This window comes from Gossypium hirsutum, chromosome A09 (assembly GCF_007990345.1).
Source record: "Gossypium hirsutum isolate 1008001.06 chromosome A09, Gossypium_hirsutum_v2.1, whole genome shotgun sequence".
Classification (NCBI taxonomy): Eukaryota; Viridiplantae; Streptophyta; class Magnoliopsida; order Malvales; family Malvaceae; genus Gossypium; species Gossypium hirsutum.
The window spans coordinates 71,795,609-71,821,251 of NC_053432.1; the positions used below are offsets into that span (position 1 = coordinate 71,795,609).

General features: G+C 30.8%; 1 protein-coding gene across 1 annotated transcript; it reads left to right on the top strand.

Annotated features, from left to right (window-relative positions):
- On the top strand, positions 1 to 23,564 carry LOC107889485 (uncharacterized). Its single transcript, XM_041076203.1, has 6 exons — positions 1 to 117; positions 16,482 to 16,724; positions 17,420 to 17,498; positions 18,823 to 18,911; positions 23,160 to 23,285; positions 23,373 to 23,564. Exons 1-6 carry the CDS (start codon positions 1 to 3, stop codon positions 23,433 to 23,435), a joined length of 717 nt encoding a protein of 238 aa, XP_040932137.1. The 3' UTR covers positions 23,436 to 23,564.
- Positions 23,565 to 25,643: the final 2,079 nt, after the last annotated feature.

Here is a 25,643-nt window from a genome sequence, read left to right on the forward strand (position 1 = left end):
ATGAGGATTATATGTAAGTTACAGGCACATGACATATTTTGGGAAGGGAGTGCACTGTTTGTTCAAGCTGCTGCAGCTTTAAGGAAGAAGGACTTGTTAATGCAGTATGGAAGATTGGCAACTAATAACCATTTCGATTCAATGTATCTCTAACATGTATAAATGCTGCATTTCAAGGAAAAAGGGAGATATTAACAGAAATAACTCAGAATTAAAAGGAAACGCAGTTGCCCAATCATCACCGACAAAATTCTTTCCAGTTAGCTTCTATTTTTAAACATAAAATTACAGATGAAGAAAGATCCATGAATTGCCCATTCCACCATGACCTTACTGCTTTCAAGTGTTTTCCAATTCTGACTATGTTTGTTAAGTTCCAAAATGGTTTCAATTTCCCTAAGTATATGTATCCATAAACTAATTTAAGGCCTCACTCAAAAAATTATATATTCCACCAGTTCATGAGCTATATCATATCTCTGATGTGGGAATAAAATGTTAGAAAGAGACATTTCCCACCACAGTCTGACAGTTTATGTCTTATGATGTTAGTGTTGTTTTCTCTTTTATGTAATAATGGTGTTGAAAGTGTTGTGTTGAGCGATCAAAAAAAAAAAAAGCCAAGGAACAAAAAAGAGAAAGATTGCAGCAACAAAATATTCAGTCCCAATCAGTACAAGAATATTACATATCTCAAGGTTTTGTTATAAGTTATTATCCCAGAAAACCAAAATAAAATAAAATAAAATAAAAGCAGTGGCTGATGGATGCCTGGACTTCCCCATGTATGCCACCGAGATTCCTCCTTGCTTCTTCTTACATCATCTCCATGCCTTACATTTTTCAACTCTTGAAGCGCAGCCCAAGTTTATAAAGATATAGGAAAGTTGAGGATGTTTCAAACAAGACATCCCTATATAACTACTGTTTTAGTCAACCTAATGTTGTACTTGGTAATAATATTATAAAAACTTGTCTATTTTCGTACAAGATATGATATATCTTGCCAATTAATTACACAGATCTGGCAATCCTTTTGGAATGGAGCATTCACCAAAATATCTGGTAAGGAACTGCAGTTAATCAGTACATATTCATGAGATAACAAGAAAAAGAGAAGCCAAAACTAGAGTTTTGTTCCAATTTCAAGTCGCGTTCTTGAAAAAATATATTGGAAATGCTACTTATTTTAATTTTCCGAATTAAGAATGCCTGCCGAAAACTTACGGTAAAGAATAATCCATTAAATGGAACCATTTATGCGGTAAACCACAGAATTTATTATATATAATATTATAAAGTCACATCAAATCAAATCAAATCAAGGGCAGTGTTCTTGATTTCAGTGCGAAAAGAGAGAAGAAGACAAGTAATTCACTGTAACAAAAATATGCAAGGGAACGGCAGAAGTGAGCAGTTGGAGGCGGGGCCTTCCTTTCTTTGCTATAAATAGTTGCCTTTTGCAGCAAACATTTAATGACGTTTTGCTGTTTGTTTCATGCATGTACAATAAGTTGTTGTGGACAACGACAAGCTATATTCATAACTTTGCTGTAATTTGAGGGTGAAACTGTGGAGTTCTTCATCAAAATCCAGCCTCTGTTGATGCGAAACTGAGGTCTCAACTGTCTTTGAAACTTTGGGTCAAAGGGTTTGTAAATTTTTCTATTTTGAGAGTGATACGAGTCACAAAAGCCCAAATTCTTGAGGGCAAAGTCCAATAAGAAGATTCCAAGCCCAATCAAGAAATCCACCCATACTTAGTTGAAAATCAGGCCAAATTGTCAAAGTGGCCCAAGTTGTAAAGTTTTATTTTTATTTATTTATTTATTTATTTTACTTAGTTTAAATTTTTATATTCAGTCCAAGAGTCCCAAATAAAAGACCCTTGGCCGAATTTCCATATTAAAATAATTAGGAGTTTTTTTTTAGTTTTAGTTTTAGTGTTCTAATTAAATTAGGAAAACATTTGAAAGGCCTATTTATATGGCTTGGCCAGCCACCCTACATTACATTACAATTACATTGAAAATTTCAGATTTGATTTGAGTGAAAATTCTCTTTGAGTTCTTCAAGGATTTTCTCTTGAGTTTTCTTTAGAAGTTGTTTTAACAATCTTTTTGATTGTGGGAGCCATCTTCAACCTTCTTCTTGCCATTGATATTCTTTGGAGGGGAGATTAGAGCCGTTTGAAGGGAGTTGTGAGATCTTTCGGGATTTCAAGGCTTCTTAGGACTTATCTTTTAATTTCTTACTGTCAATTCTTTCTTTATTTCTACTTGTGCTGAATCATTATCTAATCTATTTTCTGTTCTTATTGTGTTTTCAGCCTTTTTCTATCTTAAGGAATCAGCCCAAAAATTCCCAAATTCTAGGGTTTTTCCATACTCTTTTTGGGTGAAATTAGATTGTCGAAATTTGGGGAAAACTATCTTGGTGTTCAATTGGGCAGAATCACAATCTCCTTGAGGGTTTCAAGAACCCTAACACTTATTTCTATTCTCAATTTGATTCTTTGCTGATTTGGGGATTTTATTTCAGATCTGAAAATTCAAAAATCTAATCTTTTAATTTTCTGTTTCGTTTCAGATCTAATTGTTTAGGGTTTTCGTAGGAGTTTCTCGTGACTTGGCAACTCGATCTTGGTCCGCGCGCAACCCCGTATCATTTGGTATCAGATTTTGGGCGTTTTGGGTGTTCTTGGTTGATTTCTAAACTGATCTCTATTTTTTAAATTACAAACAGCAGTTTTACCCAGAAAAATTTTTGAAAAAAAATTCATTTGAGTGGGTAAACGTTTTCTGATTGATCTGAAATTTTACATACATATTTTTGGCACTGTTATTGAATATACAAAAATATTTCCCGCAAAAAAATAAGTCGAAAAAGTCAAAAAATTGAAAAAAGACGAAATCCAATAAAAAATTAAAAAAATATTCAGCGGGTTGAATTTGGTGCCCAAATTTTCCAGATCAAAAATTAAATATTTGAAGACATTTCAGATTTAATTTTGTGATTTTTGAGATCGGGAACACCTCGAACGAAGTTGTCAAGTTACTCCGCAGTTTTTCGGGTTTTCTGTTTTCAACAATTTTTATTGATTCTTAGCTGTAGGTTTTCATTTGTTTGCTTTTTATTCTCCCTTTACAATATCTAACACCTTCTTGTTTTTTGTGTTAGTAGGATTTAAACGTGTGCCCAATTCTTCCTCGGTGCAACACGAATCAATTGGTGTCTCGTCAGTTTTTGGCATCCTAGTGCAAATTAGGATTCTTTGGTAGTTTGGTTCACACTCTCTAATTGGTTGATATAAACTCTGATAAAGAACTCACAAGATTGAATTCGACCTCATTGAGAATTTGATTTTTCTTTTTGAGTGATTAATGGTGAGGTTTGATAACTTTTATTTTTGAGTGTTGAGTGTTTATTTTTTACAGGTTTTGATGTCTAAAGGTGATAATAATGATGCACTTATGAAAGTCCAACAACAGTTAGACAGACATACTGCTGCAATCACACAAATAAATGCTACACTTCAAGCATTGAATACTACTTTGAATGAGGTACGAGTGAATCAAAAACATCAATATCGAGATCCAATTAAGGAAGATAGGGATAACCAGCCCCATAGGTGCAACCCTCAACGTGTCCCTAGAATGGATGATGATTGTCATGATCATGGACAATCATCTTTGGCAAAACCAAAGAGCGAGCAGCAACGAGAACATCTCTTTCATACTCGCTGCCACGTACAAGGTAAGCTTTGTAGAGTTATTATTGATGGTGAAAGTTGCTCGAACATAGCCAGCACGACGATGGTGGAAAAGCTTTGCTTAACCACTACCAAGCATCCACAACCTTATCAACTACAAGGGCTTAGCAACGAAGGCCAATTTAGGGTCACTCAACAAGTGCGCATCGCCTTTTCTATCGGTAAGTATCAAGACGAAGTTGTGTGCGACGTAATGCCTATTCAAGCCTGCCATTTGTTGCTAGGAGAATCGTGGCAACTGGATCGAAAAGTCACTCACGATGGTCGTACCAATAGGTATTCTTTCAAGCATCAAGGAAAGAAACTCACCTTAGTGCCGCTCACTCTGGAACAAGTCCATGAGGACCAAATCAAACTGAAAAATTCTGTTAAAACAAGTGAGGAAAAAGAAAAAGAGAATGAAAAAGAGCAAAAAGAGATTGAGAGTGAAAAAGAAATTGAAGAAAGAAGAGAAAATGAATTAGAAAAAGAAACAAAAGAAAAAGACGTGGAAAGGGTAGTGAGGAATGTTTCCACTAACCAAGATATGAATTTTTCTTGTGTTGCTACTTTTCAGGTTCCCGAAAGATCGAAAGATAACTTTCAACTTCAATACCTCTCAAATGAAAGACGCTTTCATACGATCAACTTAAGCAAAGATGAAATCACACTACATGATCCCGAAGGTAAGCGAGGTAAGGAAATTTTAGAAACCGGATTTGAAAATTATTGATAAAACTTTTGGTGACTTAGTTCTTAAAAGATCCCCTCATTTTGATCCAATTAATTGTTACTGTTCGATTGTGGTTGATAAAGTCATTACGAAAAGAAGCGTGATTTGTTATTCTCTTGATTTACCTTGTGTAAAATCCTTGAATTTGTCCAAATCTGTTTTGGAGAATAAGGTAACGAAATTTTCCAAATTTGTTTTCAATTTATATTTGTGCCTTAAACAGTTTATGTGGTTGTACATGAAGTTTGAGTTCCATTTGACAAACGTTAACTCAACAACGAAGATTCGACTACACTATGCCCCCGATGAGCGAAGGTTTGTTTTAAATGAAAAAGGTAAAATCGACCCTTATTCTTCTGCTTATCGAGGTAAGATGCTTGAAACCTTTGAAACACTTTTGTACTCCTCGGATAGTGATAAAGATCGTGTTGATGAACACTTAGATCGAAACGTGCTTGACTGTCCTATTTTATTTATTGATGATCTATCTGTTTTGATAGTTGATAAAAAAGATTCTTGTTTTTGATAATGCATGTGTGAGTGAATCTATAGACCGTCGATTAATGCATGGTATGATTATGCAACTCTGTGAACCATGTAAATCTTTTCAAATACCTACTTGTGACGATTATGTTTACCATTTGATTTATTACTCGCAATTTATTCATGGTTTGTGGGAACAATGTGAGACGACTGAATGCCTTAAAACATGTCCATCTTTGTTTCAAATATTTGACAAGGCAGTGGTGAGTAAATTAGATTGTTTGCATGGTAATCTGAATCTATCCATTCACATGCGTTATACCTGTTCTATTATGCTTATGATTGGACTACAAGCTTATTTCCGTTGCTATTTACTATCTCATGGCTATTCTTCTCAGTGGACTCAATTGCCATTAGTCCCGTTCGATAGAGGAAAGTCGAGTTCATTTGATTTTTTAGATTCGAGGACGAATCTTTTTGAGGAAGGGGGGAATGATACGAGTCACAAAAGCCCAAATTCTTGAGGGCAAGGCCCAATAAGAAGATTCCAAGCCCAATCAAGAAATCCACCCATACTTAGTTGAAAATCAGGCCAAATTGTCAAAGTGGCCCAAGTTGTAAAGTTTTATTTTTATTTATTTATTTATTTATTTTACTTAGTTTAAATTTTTATATTCAGTCCAAGAGTCCCAAATAAAAGACCCTTGGCCGAATTTTCATATTAAAATAATTAGGAGTTTTTTTTTAGTTTTAGTTTTAGTGTTCTAATTAAATTAGGAAAACATTTGAAAGGCCTATTTATATGGCTTGGCCAGCCACCCTACATTACATTACAATTACATTGAAAATTTCAGATTTGATTTGAGTGAAAATTCTCTTTGAGTTCTTCAAGGATTTTCTCTTGAGTTTTCTTTAGAAGTTGTTTTAACAATCTTTTTGATTGTGGGAGCCATCTTCAACCTTCTTCTTGCCATTGATATTCTTTGGAGGGGAGATTAGAGCCGTTTGAAGGGAGTTGTGAGATCTTTCGGGATTTCAAGGCTTCTTAGGACTTATCTTTTAATTTCTTACTGTCAATTCTTTCTTTATTTCTACTTGTGCTGAATCATTATCTAATCTATTTTCTGTTCTTATTGTGTTTTCAGCCTTTTTCTATCTTAAGGAATCAGCCCAAAAATTCCCAAATTCTAGGGTTTTTCCATACTCTTTTTGGGTGAAATTAGATTGTCGAAATTTGGGGAAAACTATCTTGGTGTTCAATTGGGCAGAATCACAATCTCCTTGAGGGTTTCAAGAACCCTAACACTTATTTCTATTCTCAATTTGATTCTTTGCTGATTTGGGGATTTTATTTCAGATCTGAAAATTCAAAAATCTAATCTTTTAATTTTCTGTTTCGTTTCAGATCTAATTGTTTAGGGTTTTCGTAGGAGTTTCTCGTGACTTGGCAACTCGATCTTGGTCCGCGCGCAACCCCGTATCAGAGAGGCTTCGTTCATATAGATTTGACACTTCATTGAAAGAAATTGTAAAAGAAGGAAAAATTTGAGAAAGTAAAACACAATGTATGAATTTTATCGATTAATCACTACAGGAAACTAGGTCTCCAGCTGTGTTTTTAGTGACGCTAAGACAAAAAACGTTGCAAATGTTATACATTATTGGTGCTAGAAGGAAAATGCTGCAAAAAGTTGAGCAATAGTAGCGCTTTTCTACCAAACGCCGCTAAAAGTTGAGCAATTAAGCAATAGTGGCATTTTAGGTCCAGACGCCGCTAAAAGCTGATCAATAGTGGCGTTTTTGGTCAAAACGCCGCAAAAGGTTAAGCTATAGTGGCCTTTTTTTTATCTAAACGCCGCAAATATGTATTATTTTTTGCGAAAGGACTTCGTTTTGTTATCCCCAAAATGCCTTGATCTTCTTCCCAAAATCAATTCCTCCTCCCCAAAATCCCAAAATAAAACTTAATCAGCTACTTTTGAATGCCTCAATTTAGGAATTTGGATCTTATAAAATTAAATCTAACTTAAATAAAACTTTACGTCTCACAAATCCAACTTGAATTCAAGTTTTTACAATCTCAAGTGAATCATATTCAATAAAATCCTAAACCCTATAATTAATATACATTTAGGGGCATAACTAGGGGGTTGAAAGGGTTTGGCCCCCCTAGAATGAAAATTTTTTCATTTAGGCCTTTTGAAATTTTTTAAAATTTTAAAGGTAAAATTGCACTTTGTCCTTCTGAAAATGGATAAAATTTGATTTAATCATTTAAAATTTATAATAATATAAGCTATCGAAATGATGAGATTGCATTTTTTTACTTACAATTTGATTTCAGCCCCTAAAAAATTTCTGATTGTGCATCTATTTATCCCTAAACACTAAACTTTAAACCATAAATTCTAAACCCTAAACCATAAACTATATACAATAAACCTAAACCATAAACCCTAATCCCTAAACCTTAAACCTTAAATGATGCAAGAGGTCAAGCAGTAGCGGTGTTTGTGATAAAAACACCGCAAAAGGTCAAGCAATAACGGCGTTTGTGATAAAAACGACGGTAAAGGTCAAGCCATAAAAAATAATAATTTTATTTTAGGGTTTAGATTTTAAGATTTAATGTTTAAGGTTTAAGGTCTATGGTTTATGGTTTTAAGGTTTATGGTTTAATGTTTTGTAACAGCCTAATTTTCAGTGGTGTCGGAACAGTGATTCAAGATCGCTAAATCCGATAAATGAGTAGGAAATATTATTAATTTAGTGAGTATAAGTTAAATGTGAAGTTAGGAAAAATTTTGAAATAGTGAAATGTACAAAAAATATAGATATTAAAATAATTAGAATTGAAAATGAGGTATCGAGACCTCGGGAATTTTAAATCGAGCCATAAATATTTTTATAAATATTTATGGAGTGTTAATAAGTTAGTATTAAAGTTTCGTCAAGAAATTTTAAAGTACTGATAGCTAATTGAACAAAAAGGACTAAATTATATCAAATGCAAAATTGTGGGAAATGATTAAATAGCTTAAATAATAAAAGAAAGAGGGTTTAAAAGGCAAATAGACCCAAGGTCTATTTGGCTTGGACGGCAAGAGCATAAAATCACCAAGAAAATAAGGTCAAAATTAGAAAATTGCAAAATTTACTTAATAAAGCTAGGACTAAAGTGGAATTATCTAGATTTCTCTTTATTTTTTCTGCATTCTCATCAGCACAAACACCATTGAAGAGTTCCATTAAGCTGGTTTTTCATATTTTTACTACAAGTAAGTTCAATTCTTGATTATTTCTTGAAATTTTTGTGTTTTTGTGACTTTTACAACTAGGTTCATCTGTTGAATTCATTAGTTCTTGATTCTATGAAAGAAATTGAAAGTTTCTATGAATATGTGCTGGAAGTATATGATGATTTGATAAAGAATTAGAGCTTTAAATTGTTTATATGCTGATTTTATTGAAAGAATTGAATAGAAAGTGAACGTTTGAGACCTAAATTGTAAAAGAGTTTGAAGTTAGAGTTTTATGTGGAAATTCTGAATTTCAATAGTTATGAAATAACTTATAATGTCTAGGAAAAGTAGTAATTGAGAAAATTAGTTTAATTGAGGGGTTAATTAAGTAAGGACTGAACTGTATGAACTGTGAAATTTGGGGCAAAATGAAAATCAACATTTTGCACTAAAACAATTTTAGATAGCAGCAATAGTCTAACTTTGAAAAATATCCAAAAATTTTAGAAATCTAATTAGAGGATGAATAAAATATGAAATTAAAGCTTATTGAGTCTAGTTTCTTATAGAAGAAACGGTGTAAGCAATGGAATTATAAATCATGAGATATAATAAGTTTTGTGAGACAATGTCAGAATGATTTCGGGTTCCCCTGTTCTAACTTTGGAAAATCATCAAAAATTGGAGAAAAATCATTAAGGGATTAAATTTATATGTTTAAAATCCTTAAAGAGTTTATTTTCAATAGAAATAAGCGGTAACATCATCCGAATCTCGTACGATGAGATAATTAATTCTTAGTGAAGAAGGGTTGGAACTATCAGACAGCAGAATAGGGGCAACTTTAAAGAATAAACTGTACTTATTGGCTAAACCAAAAATTCTGAAAATTTTATGGTAATAAGATAAGTAAGTCTAGTTTCAGGGAAAATTAGCAGATCTTAATTTCAAATTCTGTAGCTTAAGATATAAATAATTTAGTGACTATGACGCAAATAGACAGTTTTGAATATACATAAGTAAATAGTGAAATTATTGATAATGTTACTTGTTGCATGTTATATAAATTTAGGATGTGGAATGGAGAGGATAAGGAGGAAAATATGTATGAATATTCAGCTAGCATGGCTACTTTGTATGTTTTAGGCTCATGGACTAAATTGAATAAAAGTAAAATTTTATGGGCAATTTTATAAAAAAATGTTAGAAATGACCAATTTGCATGAAATGGATTATTTTATTATTTAAATTAAAAAATTGAATGAAATTATTAATTTAGCTCAAGATCAGGGAAAAACATGTTTTAAGGATTAAATTGAAAAGTGTTGAAATTATGGAAAATTCTGACATTTTATAGAATTCATAGGTTGTTATCAATTTGTGTGAGAATAACGGCTGGAAATAAGGATTAAATTGCAATAATTTTATTTTATTTTAACCTAAGGATGAAATCGTCATTAATTAAAAGTTTAGGGGTAAAATGATAATTTTGTTTAGAGCATTAGTTGAATGTATTATAACATGAAATAAATGAAAACGATGATCAAATTTCTTTATAAAGATCCGGATGACTTGAATACGAGACTTGAATGTGGAAAAGAAAAGATATCGGATTAATGAAATATCTGATAAATGAATCGGTAACTCCGGTAATGTTCCGTAACTTTATTCCGGTGACAGATTCGGGTTAGGGGTGTTACATTTATTGGTATCAGAGCTAAGGTTTAGTCGGTTCTCGGACCGAACGTAGCATATGTGAAGTCTAGAAATACATGCCATTATATAACTTGTGATAAGATAATTTAATATCTTCCAGCTCTGATGAGATTTATTTTACTTAAAGATAGAGATACTTTCCCAACCGAGCTAATTACGATAATGTTGAAAGCGATACTCAAATATGTGAGCAAAAGTAGATTATGATGAGTCGGAACTCATAAAGGTATGAATAAATGTTATATTTAAATTTATGTGTATAGTAAGTAAAATTTTAAGGTAAGTATCAATATTGAATTAAATTTGTATGGATATATGTGATTGATGTGGAAATAGAATTTTGGATATATATCATATTTGAAAATTTTATTGATTGGGAATGTGATGAAATTGATATGAATATGTGATTAATTGAAATGTGTATTGATTGGAAACTGGAAAGTGATTGAATACCTTATTAACTGTACCGGACTGAGTCGGATATAGTTGGCATGCCATAGGATTTTGAGAAGGGATTTGGAGATGAGATTTGGATATGCTGATGTTTATATCCTTCGGATTTATCCGAAGAGGCACTTTGTGCTATTCTGGTGTGTTTTGGATGGATTGTATTATTCTGGTGTGTTTGGGAGGATTATATGATACTGGTGTGTTTTGGTTGGACATTTTGGTGTGTTTGGATGGAATCCGCGTATCCGCCAAAGTCCGAGTCTTGTTAATAGGGGTAAATATGAATATTAAGTGAAATTGAAATGAGAATTGAATTCCCTATTAACTTGTCGGACTAGTCGGATATAATTGGCATGCCATAGGAACTGGAAGTGTACGGGATTTGTCGGCTTTACTGATCAGACACTTTATGTGTCGTATTTCAGGCACTTATGTGTCGTATTCTTATCAGGTATTATGTACTGTTTTAGGCACAATGTGCCTTACTGGTGTGTTTGGTTGGATCCGTGTATCTGTCTGAGTCCGAGTTATGTTAATAGGGTTGAGTAAATGAAATGAGAAAATCGAATGAATTTGATTGATTAAACTATAGAAAGTGTGAAAAAGTGGAATTATGAAAAGAAATGTGAATTGTGAATTGAAATAGAGATATGAGATTGAAAGCTTGCTCCAAAGATTCATGAATTGATTAAAGATAATATAGATGATATATGATGTCATTTGATGAAAGACTATTGCCGAGATATGAAATTAAAGCATAATTAACACACATGACTTATATTGTTACATGTTTGATGTCTATTATTTATTATAGTATTTATAATTTGAATTATGGTAATACCACTGAGTACAAACATACTCAACGTACGATTATATTCCTATAATTCAAATTATTTATTATTAAATGTTAAATTTAAATTATGTATATGGTAAGAGAAGTATGAGTTAGTGATATTGAGATATTTGAAATGTGTTTATGATGAGAAGGAACTTAGAAATGTAAGAATAGAAGTTCATGATATGTATGTGACAATGTACGAAATGAGATAATCAAAAGTTGAGAAATGATGAAACGTGAATGAAATGAAAGTTTATATTGTGATAAACTTATCTATGTTTGTGTGGCATTCATATGATATTATGTGTCTGACTTGTTTGGTTAAGTAAATGCTATGAGTAAATTTACTCAAAATTCATGGAATGCATGTTTAAGTACACTAGTTTGAAATGGATAATTGAAAAGTTCGTGTAACATAATCATGTATGTTAATTTGTTTGAAGTGAATTATGTAATTGTGATGATATGATGTTGATGATAAACGCTAAGTTATATGTGTGTATTTATGAGAACTCAGTTAGAGGCTTTACGACCTCACCCTCTAACCAATGTAGTATTTTATAATGAAAATTTACAAAAAAAAAATGTTGAATAAGTTCACAAATGTGAAACTAATGAGTACAGTAATGGAATAATTAATAATGCAGACGGAGTTGAAAATAATTTGACAAGTGAATACAGTTTAAAAAAAAACATATCAGATTATTCTAAAGATCTTTCAGATTATGTAATGTCACGGTTAAAGAAAAAGTTAACCTCGGCTAGTCGACTTATTCAGATACAATGTCTGAAGTATGTGTTTGCTGAAATTTTTCCCGAATTGGTTTTCGTTAGTGAATGGAATAATGCGGGGTTCATGATGACAGAATTAGTAAAAAAAAATGATAATTGAGTAGTAAAGATGTCTGTGTGTGATAGTTACAGTTGAAATGAATATGATCATCTTTTCTGGGTATTCTATATATTCTTTTATCCTCAGAGATATGTGTGTGTGGTTGTTCAGTCTCTGGTGGAGTTCTGATGTTTTGAGAATGCTAGTTAATTATGATGTTAGACGAAAGCCCTATTGGTCTGGTCGGTTTATGATCGTCATTTCTTCATCTTCTTGGAATTCTATTTTAATATGTTGGAAATGAAGTTAATGCTAAAAATCTATGTGAGACTATTCTTATGTTTCTACTGATTATGATTTTGTTTTATACATACGGGAAATATATTATCTTTGTTATGATGGAAGTCCAGAGTCGGTAAGCAGTGTTTTTCTTCTGGCTTTCTTTGAGAAATTATCAAGATCTTTATTATCTTATTGTGAGTTAGATGTACTAGTGATTGCACGAGCGTTACATAATATCTTTGAGTTCATGTTCAGATGTCTATTTGTTAGCAAGTAAGTCGAACATTAAGAACATTTAGGATTATTGCAGTCAATGATAATACTAGTGTGTTATGAGATAGAATGACTATAGATTTCGAATTGGGATTGTCATTAACATCGGAAAGGAAAATGTTATTTAGTTTATGGTTGTTCATTTGACAAAGAAAGATCTGTATGATCATTTCAATAGGTACAGAGTTTTCATTTGACAGATCAGCTGAGTATATGTATCCCTGAGAGGGTAATTTAGAATTTTGACAGTATGTTCCAACATTGTGTTCTAGAGTTCAAAGGTGAATGGAAAAAGATATTCGAGGTTAAATCAAATTGTGATTCTGAGAAGTTAGTAAAGGTGTTTTATGAGTGTTGAAAGCAACTTATTCTGGTAAGATTTTCAGGACGAAAATCCCTAAAGGGGGGAGAGTTGTAACAGCCTAATTTTTAGTAGTGTCGGAATAGTGATTCAAGATCACTAAATCCGACAAATGAGTAGGAAATATTATTAATTTAGTGAGTATAAGTTAAATGTGAAGTTAGGAAAAATTTTGAAATAGTGAAATGTACAAAAAATATATATATTAAAATAATTAGAATTGAAAATGAGGTATCGAGACCTCGGGAATTTTAAATCGAGCCATAAATATTTTTATAAATATTTATGGAGTGTTAATAAGTTAGTATTAAAGTTTCGTCAAGAAATTTTAAAGTACTGATAGCTAATTGAACAAAAAGGACTAAATTGTATCAAATGCAAAATTGTGGTAAATGATTAAATAGCTTAAATGATAAAAGAAAGAAGGTTTAAAAGGCAAATAGACCCAAGGTCTATTTGGGTTGGATGGCAAGAGCATGAAATCACCAAGAAAATAAGGGCAAAATTGGAAAATTGCAAAATTTACTTAATTAAGCTAGGACTAAAGTGGAATTATCTAGATTTCTCTTTATTTTTCTGCATTCTCATCAGCACAAACACCATGGAAGAGTTCCCTTAAGCTTTTTTTTCATATTTTTACTTCAAGTAAGTTCAATTCTTGATTATTTCTTGAAATTTTTGTGTTTTTGTGACTTTTACAACTAGGTCTATTTGTTGAATTCATTAGTTCTTGATTCTGTGAAAGAAATTGAAAGTTTCTATGAATATGTGCTGGAAGTATATGATGATTTGATATAGAATTAGAGCTTTAAATTGTTTATATGCTGATTTTATTGAAAGAATTGAATAGAAAGTGAATGTTTGGGACCTAAATTGTAAAAGAGTTTGAAGTCAGAGTTTTATGTGGAAATTCTAAATTTCAATAGTTATGAAATAACTTATAATGTCTAGGAAAAGTATTAATTGAGAAAATTAGTTTAATTGAGGGGTTAATTAAGTAAGGACTGAATTGTATGAACTGTGAAATTTGGGGCAAAATGAAAATCAACATTTTGCACTAAAACAGTTTTGGATAGCAGCAATAGTCTAACTTTGAAAAATGTCCAAAAATTTTAGAAATCTAATTAGAGGATGAATAAAATATGAAATTAAAGCTTATTGAGTCTAGTTTCTTATAGAAAAAACGGTGTAAGCAATGGAATTGTAAATCATGAGATATAATAAGTTTTGTGAGACAATGTCAGAATGATTTCGGGTTCCCCTGTTCTGACTTTAGAAAATCATCAAAAATTGGATAAAAATCATTAAGGGATTAAATTTATATGTTTAAAATCCTTAAAGAGTCTATTTTCAATAGAAATAAGCGGGAACATCATCCGAATCTCGTACGATGAGATAATTAACTCTTAGTGAAGAAGGGTCGGAACTGTCAGACAGCAAAACAGGGGCAACTTTAAAGAATAAACTGTACTTATTGGCTAAACCAAAAATTCTGAAAATTTTATGGTAATAAGATAAGTAAGTCTAGTTTCAGGGAAAATTAGCGGATCTTAATTTCAAGTTCTGTAGCTTAAGATATAAATAATTTAGTGACTGTGAAGCAAATAGACAGTTTTGAATATACATAAGTAAATAGTGAAATTATTGATAATGTTACTTGTTGCATGTTATATAAATTTAGGATGTGGAATGGAGAGGAGGAGGAGGAAAATATGTATGAATATTCAGCTAGCATGGCTAATTTGTATGTTTTAGGCTCATGGACTAAATTGAATAAAAGTAAAATTTTATGGGCAATTTTGTAAAGAAAACGTTAGAAATGACCAATTTGCATGAAATGGATTATTTTATTATTTAAATTAAAAAATTGAATGAAATTATTAATTTAGCTCAAGATCAGGGAAAAACATGTTTTAAGGATTAAATTGAAATGTGCTGAAATTATGGAAAATTCTGACATTTTATAGAATTCATAGGTTGTTATCAATTTGTGTAAGAATAACGGCTGGAAATAAGGATTAAATTGCAATAATTTTATTTTATCTTAACCTAAGGATGAAATCGTCATTAATTAAAAGTTTAGGGGTAAAATGATAATTTTGTTTAGAGCATTAGTTGAATGTATTATAACATGAAATAAATGAAAACGACGGTCGAATTTCTTTATAAAGATCCGGATGACTTGAATACAAGACTTGAACGTGGAAAAGAAAAGATATCGGATTAATGAAATATCTGATAAATGAATCGGTAACTCCGGTAATGCTCCGTAACTCTATTCCGGTGACGGATTCAGGTTAGGGGTGTTACATGTTTAGTATATTGGGTTTAGAGTTTAATGTTTTAAGGTTTATGGTTTAGGATTTGTGGTTTGAGGTTTAGTGTATTATAGTTACAACCTTAGTATTTAAGGTTTAGGGGTTAAGGTATTATGGTTTAAGGATTAGGGATTTTAATAAAAGTGACAAAAAATTTAAGTCATTTTAGGGTTTAGGTAAGCAATAAGATTCTTTTTTTAATTACTTTTGTACCTTATAATATAATATGGTTTAATTAGGATTTAAGGTTTAGGGTGTATAAATTATAATATATAATTTTAGGATTTAGGGTTTATGATTTAATGGTTATGTTCTAGAGTCTAGGCTTTAGGCTTTAAGATTTATGGTTTAGAGTTTAGGGATTTAAGGGTCAGGGTATTAGGGTTTAAGGGTTAGAGATTTTAATAAAAGTGACAAAAAATCAAGTTTTTTTAAGGTTTAGGTAAGCAATAAGATTCTTTTTTTAATTACTTTTGTACATATATATATAGGGTTTAATTAGGATTTATGGTTCATGGTGTATAGATTACGATATAGGGTTTAATGTTTAAGATTTAAGGGTTATGTTTTAGGGTTTAGTATTTAAGGTTTAGGGATAAAATTTGAGAAGTTAAATTTTATCAAAATCAATTTGGATAAATTTTATCTGGTGCATAAAAAATTAAACTCGTGGACACAAAGTCTTCGTAATTCAGTTTGGTTTCATTTTTTAAAATTATTTTCGTACACAATTATAAAATTGTACAAATTAAATATATTATTTGAAATAAAACAAAATTAATTTAAAGGAATTTAATAAATAATTAAACTATAGAAATTTATTCCTGTCAAAGGCATTAGCGGTGTTTTTGACAATAACGCCGCAATAGATTGAGTATTAGCGGCGCTTTGTAAAAATCGCCGCAAAAAACAATTTACTTTGATTAAAATGACACTGTTTTAAATTGCTTCTTTAGTGGCATTAGCGGCGCTATGGTAGAAACACCGCAATAGATTGACCATTAGTGGTGCTATTAAGAAAATGCCGTAAAAAACAATTTAGATTAATTAAAAAGACACCGTTTTATGTAGTTAGTGGCATTAGCGGCACTAGGAAAAAACGTAGAAAAAATATTATTATAACCAAAACGTCGTCGTTTTTGTTTTAGCTTTAGGGGAATCAGCGGCGCTAGCCTATAAACCCCGCAATAGATCAGCATTAGCAGTGCTTTTATAAACGCCACAAACATTCAATTTTTTTAAACCAAAACGGCATCGTTTTGCTTTCTTCCATTTTATCCCAATCCTTATACCCGATACTTGTTAATTTTCCCCCAACAAAATTTCCCCAATTTCCTAAATTTTCCCTAATCCCTAAATTTTCCCAAATCAAAATCCCTAGCCATCATCTGCCACCGACCCCTTTGCTGCATCACCGTCACTGTCGCTATTCGTTGCCGCAACTAGTCCGTAAATTTCGCTCTCCGTTATGAAAAAAATTAAAACCCTAAACTCACTCTATTATGATTTGGGAATTTGTTCTTTTCTTTACCCAACTTATTTCTGAATATGTCTAGATTTTGTAAAGTTGGCTTCAAACTTTCTCAGAAATTGATCATCGAAATTTATATTTTAGTTTGCTTGCTGGAACTATAAAATGGGTTTACTTTTGGGGTTATTTGTTTATAAAATGAATGGCTCATCAATAATGAATTTTAGGAATTTTTGGATTGGGTATATATTTTAAATTTTTAGTAGAAATTTTGGGATTGAATTTGTGTTGAATTTTTAGATTGCTTTCTTTTTTGAATTTGTGTAAGAGAATTTTAATAGAACATTTTGAAATTGAAACGATTACTTTCATAGAGAGATTACTTAATCATAAGTTATTAAGGATTCCATAACACAGATTTATTTTAATTTTCTGGACATTCTTCATAGTTCTAACTTGTAAGTAGAAACTATTTGATGTTTCAAATTTGGATGTTTGGTCTTGTGTTTGATAAGCGAATGTTTAGTTTAGTTGGTATAGGTGTCTTGGTAAAAGTATTTGCATTCTGTGTTATTTATCCTGCCATTTCATTTACTTTTTACCCAATTTCATTAATTGATACTACTCTGCTTTCATACTACTTCTGAATGGTGATATTTCTTTGAACAGGTTAGTTTGCAGCCTTCGAAAAATGGAACTGCATTGAAAGTTCAGAAGGATGTTGCAAAAAAGCCAGCAGCACTACTAAGTATGTATCATTTTTCTACTTACGATTTTTAGGAAAGCTTTGGATGTTCAATATCAATGGAGTGATTTTAGTGGGATATTCTAGTGTCCCTCTCTGGTATTCTTTTCGGTTACCATGAGCTTTAAGTTGTTTGTGGCTATTGTTTTCTCTTTTCCTAATCTTCAAAAATTACTTGTGTCGTTCTCTGTGTTGATGAGGTTTAATGGTCATTTTGATTTTTAGTTTCTAAGTCTTCAGCCTGCCCAAGTTTCATATTTTTCCTTCTTGTTGTCTGTTTCCATGGGATGCACTTTTTGAAGGTTTCGTTGCTTGTTGCTTTTACACTTTGCTTCTTCCTTTGCGTTTTAGGACAGATTTGGGCCTACACTTTGTTTTTGGAGTGTTTGATTGGTTTTCAAGTTTTTCACGAAGACTTGGTTTCTTCATGTTCCAATCATCCATGTGTACTGAAAATCAATTAGGACTTTCATAGAGAGATTACTTAATCATAAGTTATTAATGATTCCATAACACAGATTTATTTTAATTTTCTAGACATTCTAAGATAGTTTTAACCATTTTGTAGATGACTTGCGATAGGAATGCTAATCTAAATTAAATTTTAGAAATCCTAAACAAGGACTCTTTCATTTCCAAAGGTTTTGGAATCTTATAATAGAAATGATGGTTTTTAGGACAAAATATTTGGGATGACAGAAATGGTAAAAAAAATGTGGGGATGCGTAAAGAGTCCATGTTGAATAAGGACTTCAGTGGGGTGGGCAGCCTCCTTAGGGATTCTTCATGAAACATCCATTGACGTTTTTTAGAGAAATTAATTTTAGAGTTTTTAGAAGTTTAACCATTCTTTTTATTTATTAAGTAAAATTCAATTAATAAGCGCTATAATACATTTTTAATAAGTGAATGTAGATTCTAATTTTAGAGTAAACTTAAGGTAGAACGATTATAAACTTCCACTATAAATAATAAAAATTCAAATTCAATAAATTTCAACAATCCTGCATTCTTTTCAAGTTCCAAAATGAAAAACTAAACTAAAATATTGAAATTTTATTTTTAGTAGTATCCATTCTCTCACTACAAAACTGTATTAATTAATGTGTTTCAAATTACAATTTACATTGTTTAGGGTTTATAAATTTAAAATAAAATAAAATTAAACTCTGTTGTTAGTTACTGGAGATATAGATTTAAGCATTATATTTTATTTTAATCATTTTTAATTTTTATTCTTTTTTTTTTTAATTTTAAACTTAAGTTATCATCAAACCATATCTATTAGACTCATTGAGTTATAAAATCAAGTTTTTTCATGTTACAGGATTGGGTTTATCTTATGCTCGAGTCAAATTGATCTCGGACTCGAATCTATTACGAGCTTGGATTTTTTCTGATTCGGATTTGTTACAGGTTCGGGTTTTCTCGAACTTAGATTATTACGGACTCGAATTGATACAAACGAATTTTCTAGCTCAAGCATGTTTTCCCAACTCTACTTAGAAGTTTTGATTATTTAATCCAATTTTTATTATTTAAATTAGTTTTGATTTTAAAATTTTATTTTTATTAATATAAATGATTATTATTCAAAGATATACAATTAGTTATTTTTATTTATTTAATAATATATTACTATTTCATGTAATATAAAACAATTAAGGTATATTATAATATGATATTTGTTTACTTATAAATTTTTAATTAAATATTATCAGATTTTAGATCTTTTATTTTTTTTATTTTTTTGTTTTAACGTATTTCATTATTTGTCAATTTTAAAATGATTTACTTATATTAGTGTAAAACTAAAATTTTATATATTTTATTTCTTTTTTGTAAGGTTAGTATTTTTACAATCCAACCATTAAAATTATTAATATAATTTCATCTATCATGTAAATTTTAAATAAATTTAAATTTTCTATTATATTGATTCAAAATTTTATTTTTATTTAAAAATATATTAAATTTGACACGCTTTTTAATGCACGGCATTTTTTTATATTTTGTCGTTTTTGCAGTGTTGTAGCAACTCTATTTAAAAAATAATTTGTATGTTTGTATTATATATTGTCTCAATTCATATGATACTATTGTATACTTGGTTGTATACTTAATGAAATTGCACTGCTTGATTGTCAAATACACAATGACCTTGAATTTTAAATAAAATTTATAAATTTATAAATTGAAAGAGTATAATTAAAGGGAAAGAAGTGTACCTGATGAAGAGCCAAATGAATAAGCGGCGAAGTTCTACATGTTACTTAATGAAATGAATGAACAACTCTATGAGGGATCAAAATTTTCAAAAATGTCCTTCTGCATTTGCCTCTTTCACTTAAAATGTTTGGGAAGGTGGATCGAAAACTCTTTGACAATGCTGTTAGAGTTTTTGAGAGATATGTTTCCGTTTGCAAAAATCTCTCATTCATGCAAAGATATGAAAAAATTGATAAAACATTTAAGCCTTGGGTACAACAAAATTCATAGTTGCCCAAATGACTGCATGTTGTACTAGGGTGATCAGAAAAACCAACAGTCTTGTCAAGTTTGCAGTAAATATCATTGGATAAATTGAAATACAGAAGATGTGAATGAGGATGAATATAGGGCACAGTCAAGAAAGAAGCCAATAAAGATTTTGCGATATTTTTTGTTAATACCATTGCTTCAAAACCTTTTCATGTCATCAAAGACAGCCGAGTCTATGACATGGCATCATGATCAATGAACTGATGACGGATTATTAAGGCATCCTGTGGATTCTTTAGCTTGGAAATCATTTGACAGTAAATTTCCAAGCTTTGCAAGTGATCCGCGGAGTGTGAGGCTTGGGCTAGCATCTATATGGATTTAATCCTTATAAAATTATAAGCAATTTGTATAGTACTTGGTCTGTAGTGTTTGTTCCTTACAATTTGCCTCCATGGCTTTGCATGAAGCAATCTTCTTTTATTTTATCTATGATTATCCCTGGAGAGAAAGGTCCCGGAAATGATATTAATATTTATTTGTGGTCATTTATTGAAGAGTTAGAACAGTTATGGGTGGGTGTTGAGACATATGATGTACTGAGAAAGGAGAACTTTTATTTACGTCCAGCTTTGTTGTGGACTATTAATGATTTCTCTGCGTATGCCAATTTATATGGTTGAAGTACCAAAGAACGTTATGCTTGTTCTTGTTGTGCTGCGCAAACATGTTCGAAGTAGTTATATAATGTGATCTCTTATATGGGGTATCGTCGGTGGTTAGATGGAAATCATAGATTTAGATTTCAGAGGACTCTATTTGACGGTACTGAAGAGTTCAGAGAAGCTCTTGAGCAGACCATTGGATCTAAAATCTTGTTCATGTTGAAAGATATAAATTCAGTTATGGAAAGATGAATCAACCACCCAACGCGCAAACAAAGAGAAAATCGAGGAATGAATCTGATGAAGAGGATGATCCTAATGAGACAGACTTATGGAAAAAAAGAAATATTTTTTTTAGTTGCCTTATTGGGAACATCACATTTTATGACACAATCTTGATGTCATGCATATTGCGAAGAATGTTTGTGAGAACATCATTGGGACAATTTTGAATGTTGATGGAAAATCGAAAGATAATCTTCAGAGTCGACTTGATTTGGTTGACATGGGAATTCGGCGTGATATTCATCCCCAAGTACTTCTAAATGGGAAATATCGATTGTCATCTTCTATTTTTGTAATGTCGAAGAAAGAAAAGAAGTGTTCTGCATGGTGTTGAAGGATATAAAGGTCCCAGATGCGTATGCATCAAATATATCTCGATGCATGAGTCTTAAAGATCAAAGACTATATCTTTTAAAATCACATGATTATCGCATTTTGATGCAAGATTTACTGCCAGTTGCTTTACGGTGTTGTATGTTAAAAAGGGTGACGTCCTGTATAATTGAACTATCCAATATAATGAAAGCTATTTGTGGTAAAGTTTTGAATGTTGAAGAACTTAAGAAAGTACAAGATCGAGCCGCTTTGACTTTATGCAATTTGGAGAATATCTTTCCACCTTCCTTCTTCACTATTATGGTGCACTTTCTAATCCATCTCCCTCATGAAGCAATACTTGGTGGACCAGTTTTCTATCGATAGATGTATCCTATAGAAAGATGTTAATTTATTTGTAAAGTATTCATTCATTCACCTCTATACCTTTAGTTACAACTTTGGAAAATGTTGTATATCGTGTTTAGGTTCCTATGCAAATTGAAGTCTTATTATCGTAATAAGCGTTATCCAGAAGGATCAATTGCTGAAGGTTACTTTGCAGAGGAGTGTATGACTTTCTGTTCTAGATATTTAGAAGATGTTGAAACAAGACTGAATAGACCAAGTAGAAATGCTGGGCTCACTGATCATAACTTGTCCGAAACTTATTTATTTCAAAGTTATAGAGAACCAATCGGTAAAGTTGAAATTGTAGAATTAGATGATAGATCTTGGATACAAGCACATCGATATGTTCTTTTTCACCACGATTCATTTGAACCATTACGGGAGTAAGTTATAGAATTTGATAAATATTCATCTTTTTTATTTGTTTATCTTCTAACCAATTAAACCTCTTTTTAACATAGTGAGTACAAACAAATCTTGAGATCTCGTTCATGCTCCCGAAGATTACAACATCGAGAGATTACTAAGTTATTCACAGGATCTTTTCATGAATGGTTAAGCCAAAGAGTATGCAACTGAAGTTAATAAGTTACACATAATCACGATATTTTGTATCAAATAATAATGTTCTCTCGTAACATTTATAATTACTCAATTTACTTTCGATTCAATAGGTTTGTAGTGGGAAGGACGTCAATGACGAAGTTAAATGGTTTTCCCAAGGTCCGAATAGAGTAGTAAAAAGATATAGTGTCTTCCTCATCAATAGATTCAGATTTCATACAAAGTATCGCTAGAGATTGAAGAGAACTCAAAATTATGGAATTGTTGTTAATTCTTCAATTACAAGTTATGCTAATATTAGGGACAGTAATCCTGTTGAGGGAAATGTGGAGTATTAGGGACTTCTTACTGACATTATTGAGTTGGATTACTATAGCAAATGGAAAATTTTCTTATTTCAATGTGATTGGGCTGATGTTAATACTACTCGCTGAATTAAAAAAGATCAATTTGGTTTTACAATGGTGAATTTCTCTCGCTTGATTCACACTGGACAACAATTGATAGACAAGCTATATGTATTTTCTTCTCAAGTGAAACAAGTTTTTTATTCGAAAGATCCAACTGATGGGGTTGGTACGTTGTACTCCAAAATACCCCTAGAGACTTGTTTGACATGGGCAATGGAAGTAGAGATGACATCGTCGAAAGATCAGAAACTTTTCTTTTTCCAGAACAAAACTTAAAAGAAAATATCCCTAGTACTAGTAGACTATTTTAATGGGTTCGCCAGGATGTGGATGAAGATATTTACGAATTATGTAGTAAGATTTTACAATTTGTTAATTATATATAATATTATAATTTAAATCTTAGTCTTGTTAAATATTTCAACTATTTTATATGTATTATTATTGTTGTAATTAGTTACTAAAATTTAAACTATTTTATGTATTACAAAAAAATGCCTAGAAGAAGATTACGAGATCTAAGTATTGTTCAGAATACTCCAAATTCGGAAGAAACAAATAGTGAACAACAGACTGCTATTGGATCTTCGAATGTTTCGGAAACACCTGATGAGCCTGCAAAAATTCAAAGTAATCCGATGAGCCTGCAAAAATTCAAAGTAATGTTAAATTTAATTTTCATGCATGTTGAATTTTATTATTGATTTCTTTTTCAAATTCTTATATTATAATATACCATCTTTCAGCTGAAAGTTGTGGGACGCGCAGAGGTCGAAGACCTACGCTACTTAAAGATTTATACGAGTTAAATCCTGTTGAGCGTGTCAAAGTATCTAGAAATAATCTTGGTCAGCCTGTTGGATCAAAAGCTCAACTTTTAGCAGGATATTTGGGCATTAGAGCACGAAATGCCAATATGTTGCCTAAATGTAATACCCCGAAAATTTTTACAATAAGATATTATCGTTGATATAGTAAAATAAGAAAATAAAGTGACAAAAAGGAAAATTTTGAGTTGTGTCAACCTTGGGAAGTATATTATGATATATTAATTCAAGAAAGGATTAAATTGTAAAGATGAGAATAGTCTTGTTGCACAAAAGTAAATACTCAAAATTTGAGGGGTAAAAGTGTAAATATGAAAAAGTTAAAAGACCAATAGTGAAAATATTTTAAGGGTGGAATGATATAAAAATTAAGGAAAATAGATGAATTAGGACCAAATTGAATAGGTAAAAAATTATGAGGGACTAAATGATAATTTTACCAAATTAAGTGATGACTCAAGGATGAAATCCTAAAAGATCATGAAGGGAAAAATGGTCAATTAGTAAGAGAGAGAATTCTAGAATGTAATGATTATGTTGATGATATTTTAAATTAGTTAATTAGATAAATATTATTTTATTAATATTTTAATGAGATATTTATTATTATTTTTATTTATTTAGTATATAAGGAAGGAAAGATGAATAATTCTCATCATCTTTCCATGCATGCAAACGTTAGAAGAGAAGAAAAAGAAAGAAAGTTTTCTTTTCTTTACAATTTAGTCCTTCCACCAAAAATTTACTATTTTCACCTAGAAATCAAAAGAATTTTCATAGCTATCAAGAGAGAAAAATGTTAAGGAGACTATGGGGAGTTAGAATATCAAATTGGATTCAAGGAATAGAAGCTAGAGGAAAGAGAAAATCAAGATGAAGGGTAAGAACATCATGATATCAATATATTTTTAAGTTTGATATTATTGAAAAAGCATGGGATTGATGTTAATGTAGAGTTTCCTTACATATGGTCCTATGTTCTTGATATGTTAATGAAGAGAAAACAAGAGAAAGTGATGAGAAATAGTGTAGAGAAAGAAAATAAAGGTGTTATAAACATGGTAATTAATATCTTGCACTAAAACAGTTTTGGACAGCAGCAGTGGTCTAACTTTGAAAAATCACCAAAAATTCTGAAAATTGTATTAGAAGTTTAATAAAATATGAAATTAAATTTTACTGAGTCTAGTTTTTCATAGAAGAAATGGTGTAAGCAATGGAATAGTAAATTATGAGATATAACAAATTTAGTTAGACAAGATCAGATTGATTTTGGGTTCCCCTATTCTGACTTTGGAAAATCATCAAAAATTGGATAAAAATAATTACAGGCTTAAATTGATATGTTTAGAATCCTAAATGAGTCTATTTTCAAAGAAACAAACAGGAACATCATTCGAATCTTGTATGAGGAGATAATTAATTTTTAGTGAAAAAGGGTCAGAACTGTCAGACAGTAGAACAGAGATGATTTTAAAGAATAAACTGTACTTATTGGCTAAACCAAAAATTTTAAAAATTTTATGGTAACAAGATATGTAAATCTAGTTTCAGGAAAGATTAGCAGATTTTAATTTTGAGTTCTGTAGCTCAAGATATAAATAATTTAGTGACTATGACTCAAGTAGACAGCTTGATGTGAACATATAAGTAAATAGTGGAATTATGTATAAATTAAGGATGTGGAATGGAGAGGAGGAGGAAATTATATGAATATTCAGTTAGTATGGGTTTACTTTAAAAATGGCTAATTTTCATGTTTTAGGTTCATGGACTAAATTGAATAAGAGTAAAACTTTAGGCATAATTTTGTAAAAATATCAAAAAATTACCAAATTGAAGAAAATGAATTGTTTTAGCATTTAAATTAATAAATTGAATGAAATTATTAATTTAGATCAAGATCGAGTGAAAAATCAGGAAAAATAAAAAATTACCAAAATACTCTTAAATCTTGATATTTCTGTAATTTAGCTAGGTAAGCTCATATAACTTAATTAAGTATGAAAATGTATTGATTTGATTATTGACTTGTGAGAATTATGATATGTAAATGACATGAATATGTAGCAAGAAAATGTTAACATATGATATATGTGATTGATAAAAAGGGTACAAGAATCCGTTCGAATATTGAATTCCGATTGGACAGGTGATTACCCTTATAAATGAGGTCTTGCATGTGTTGCA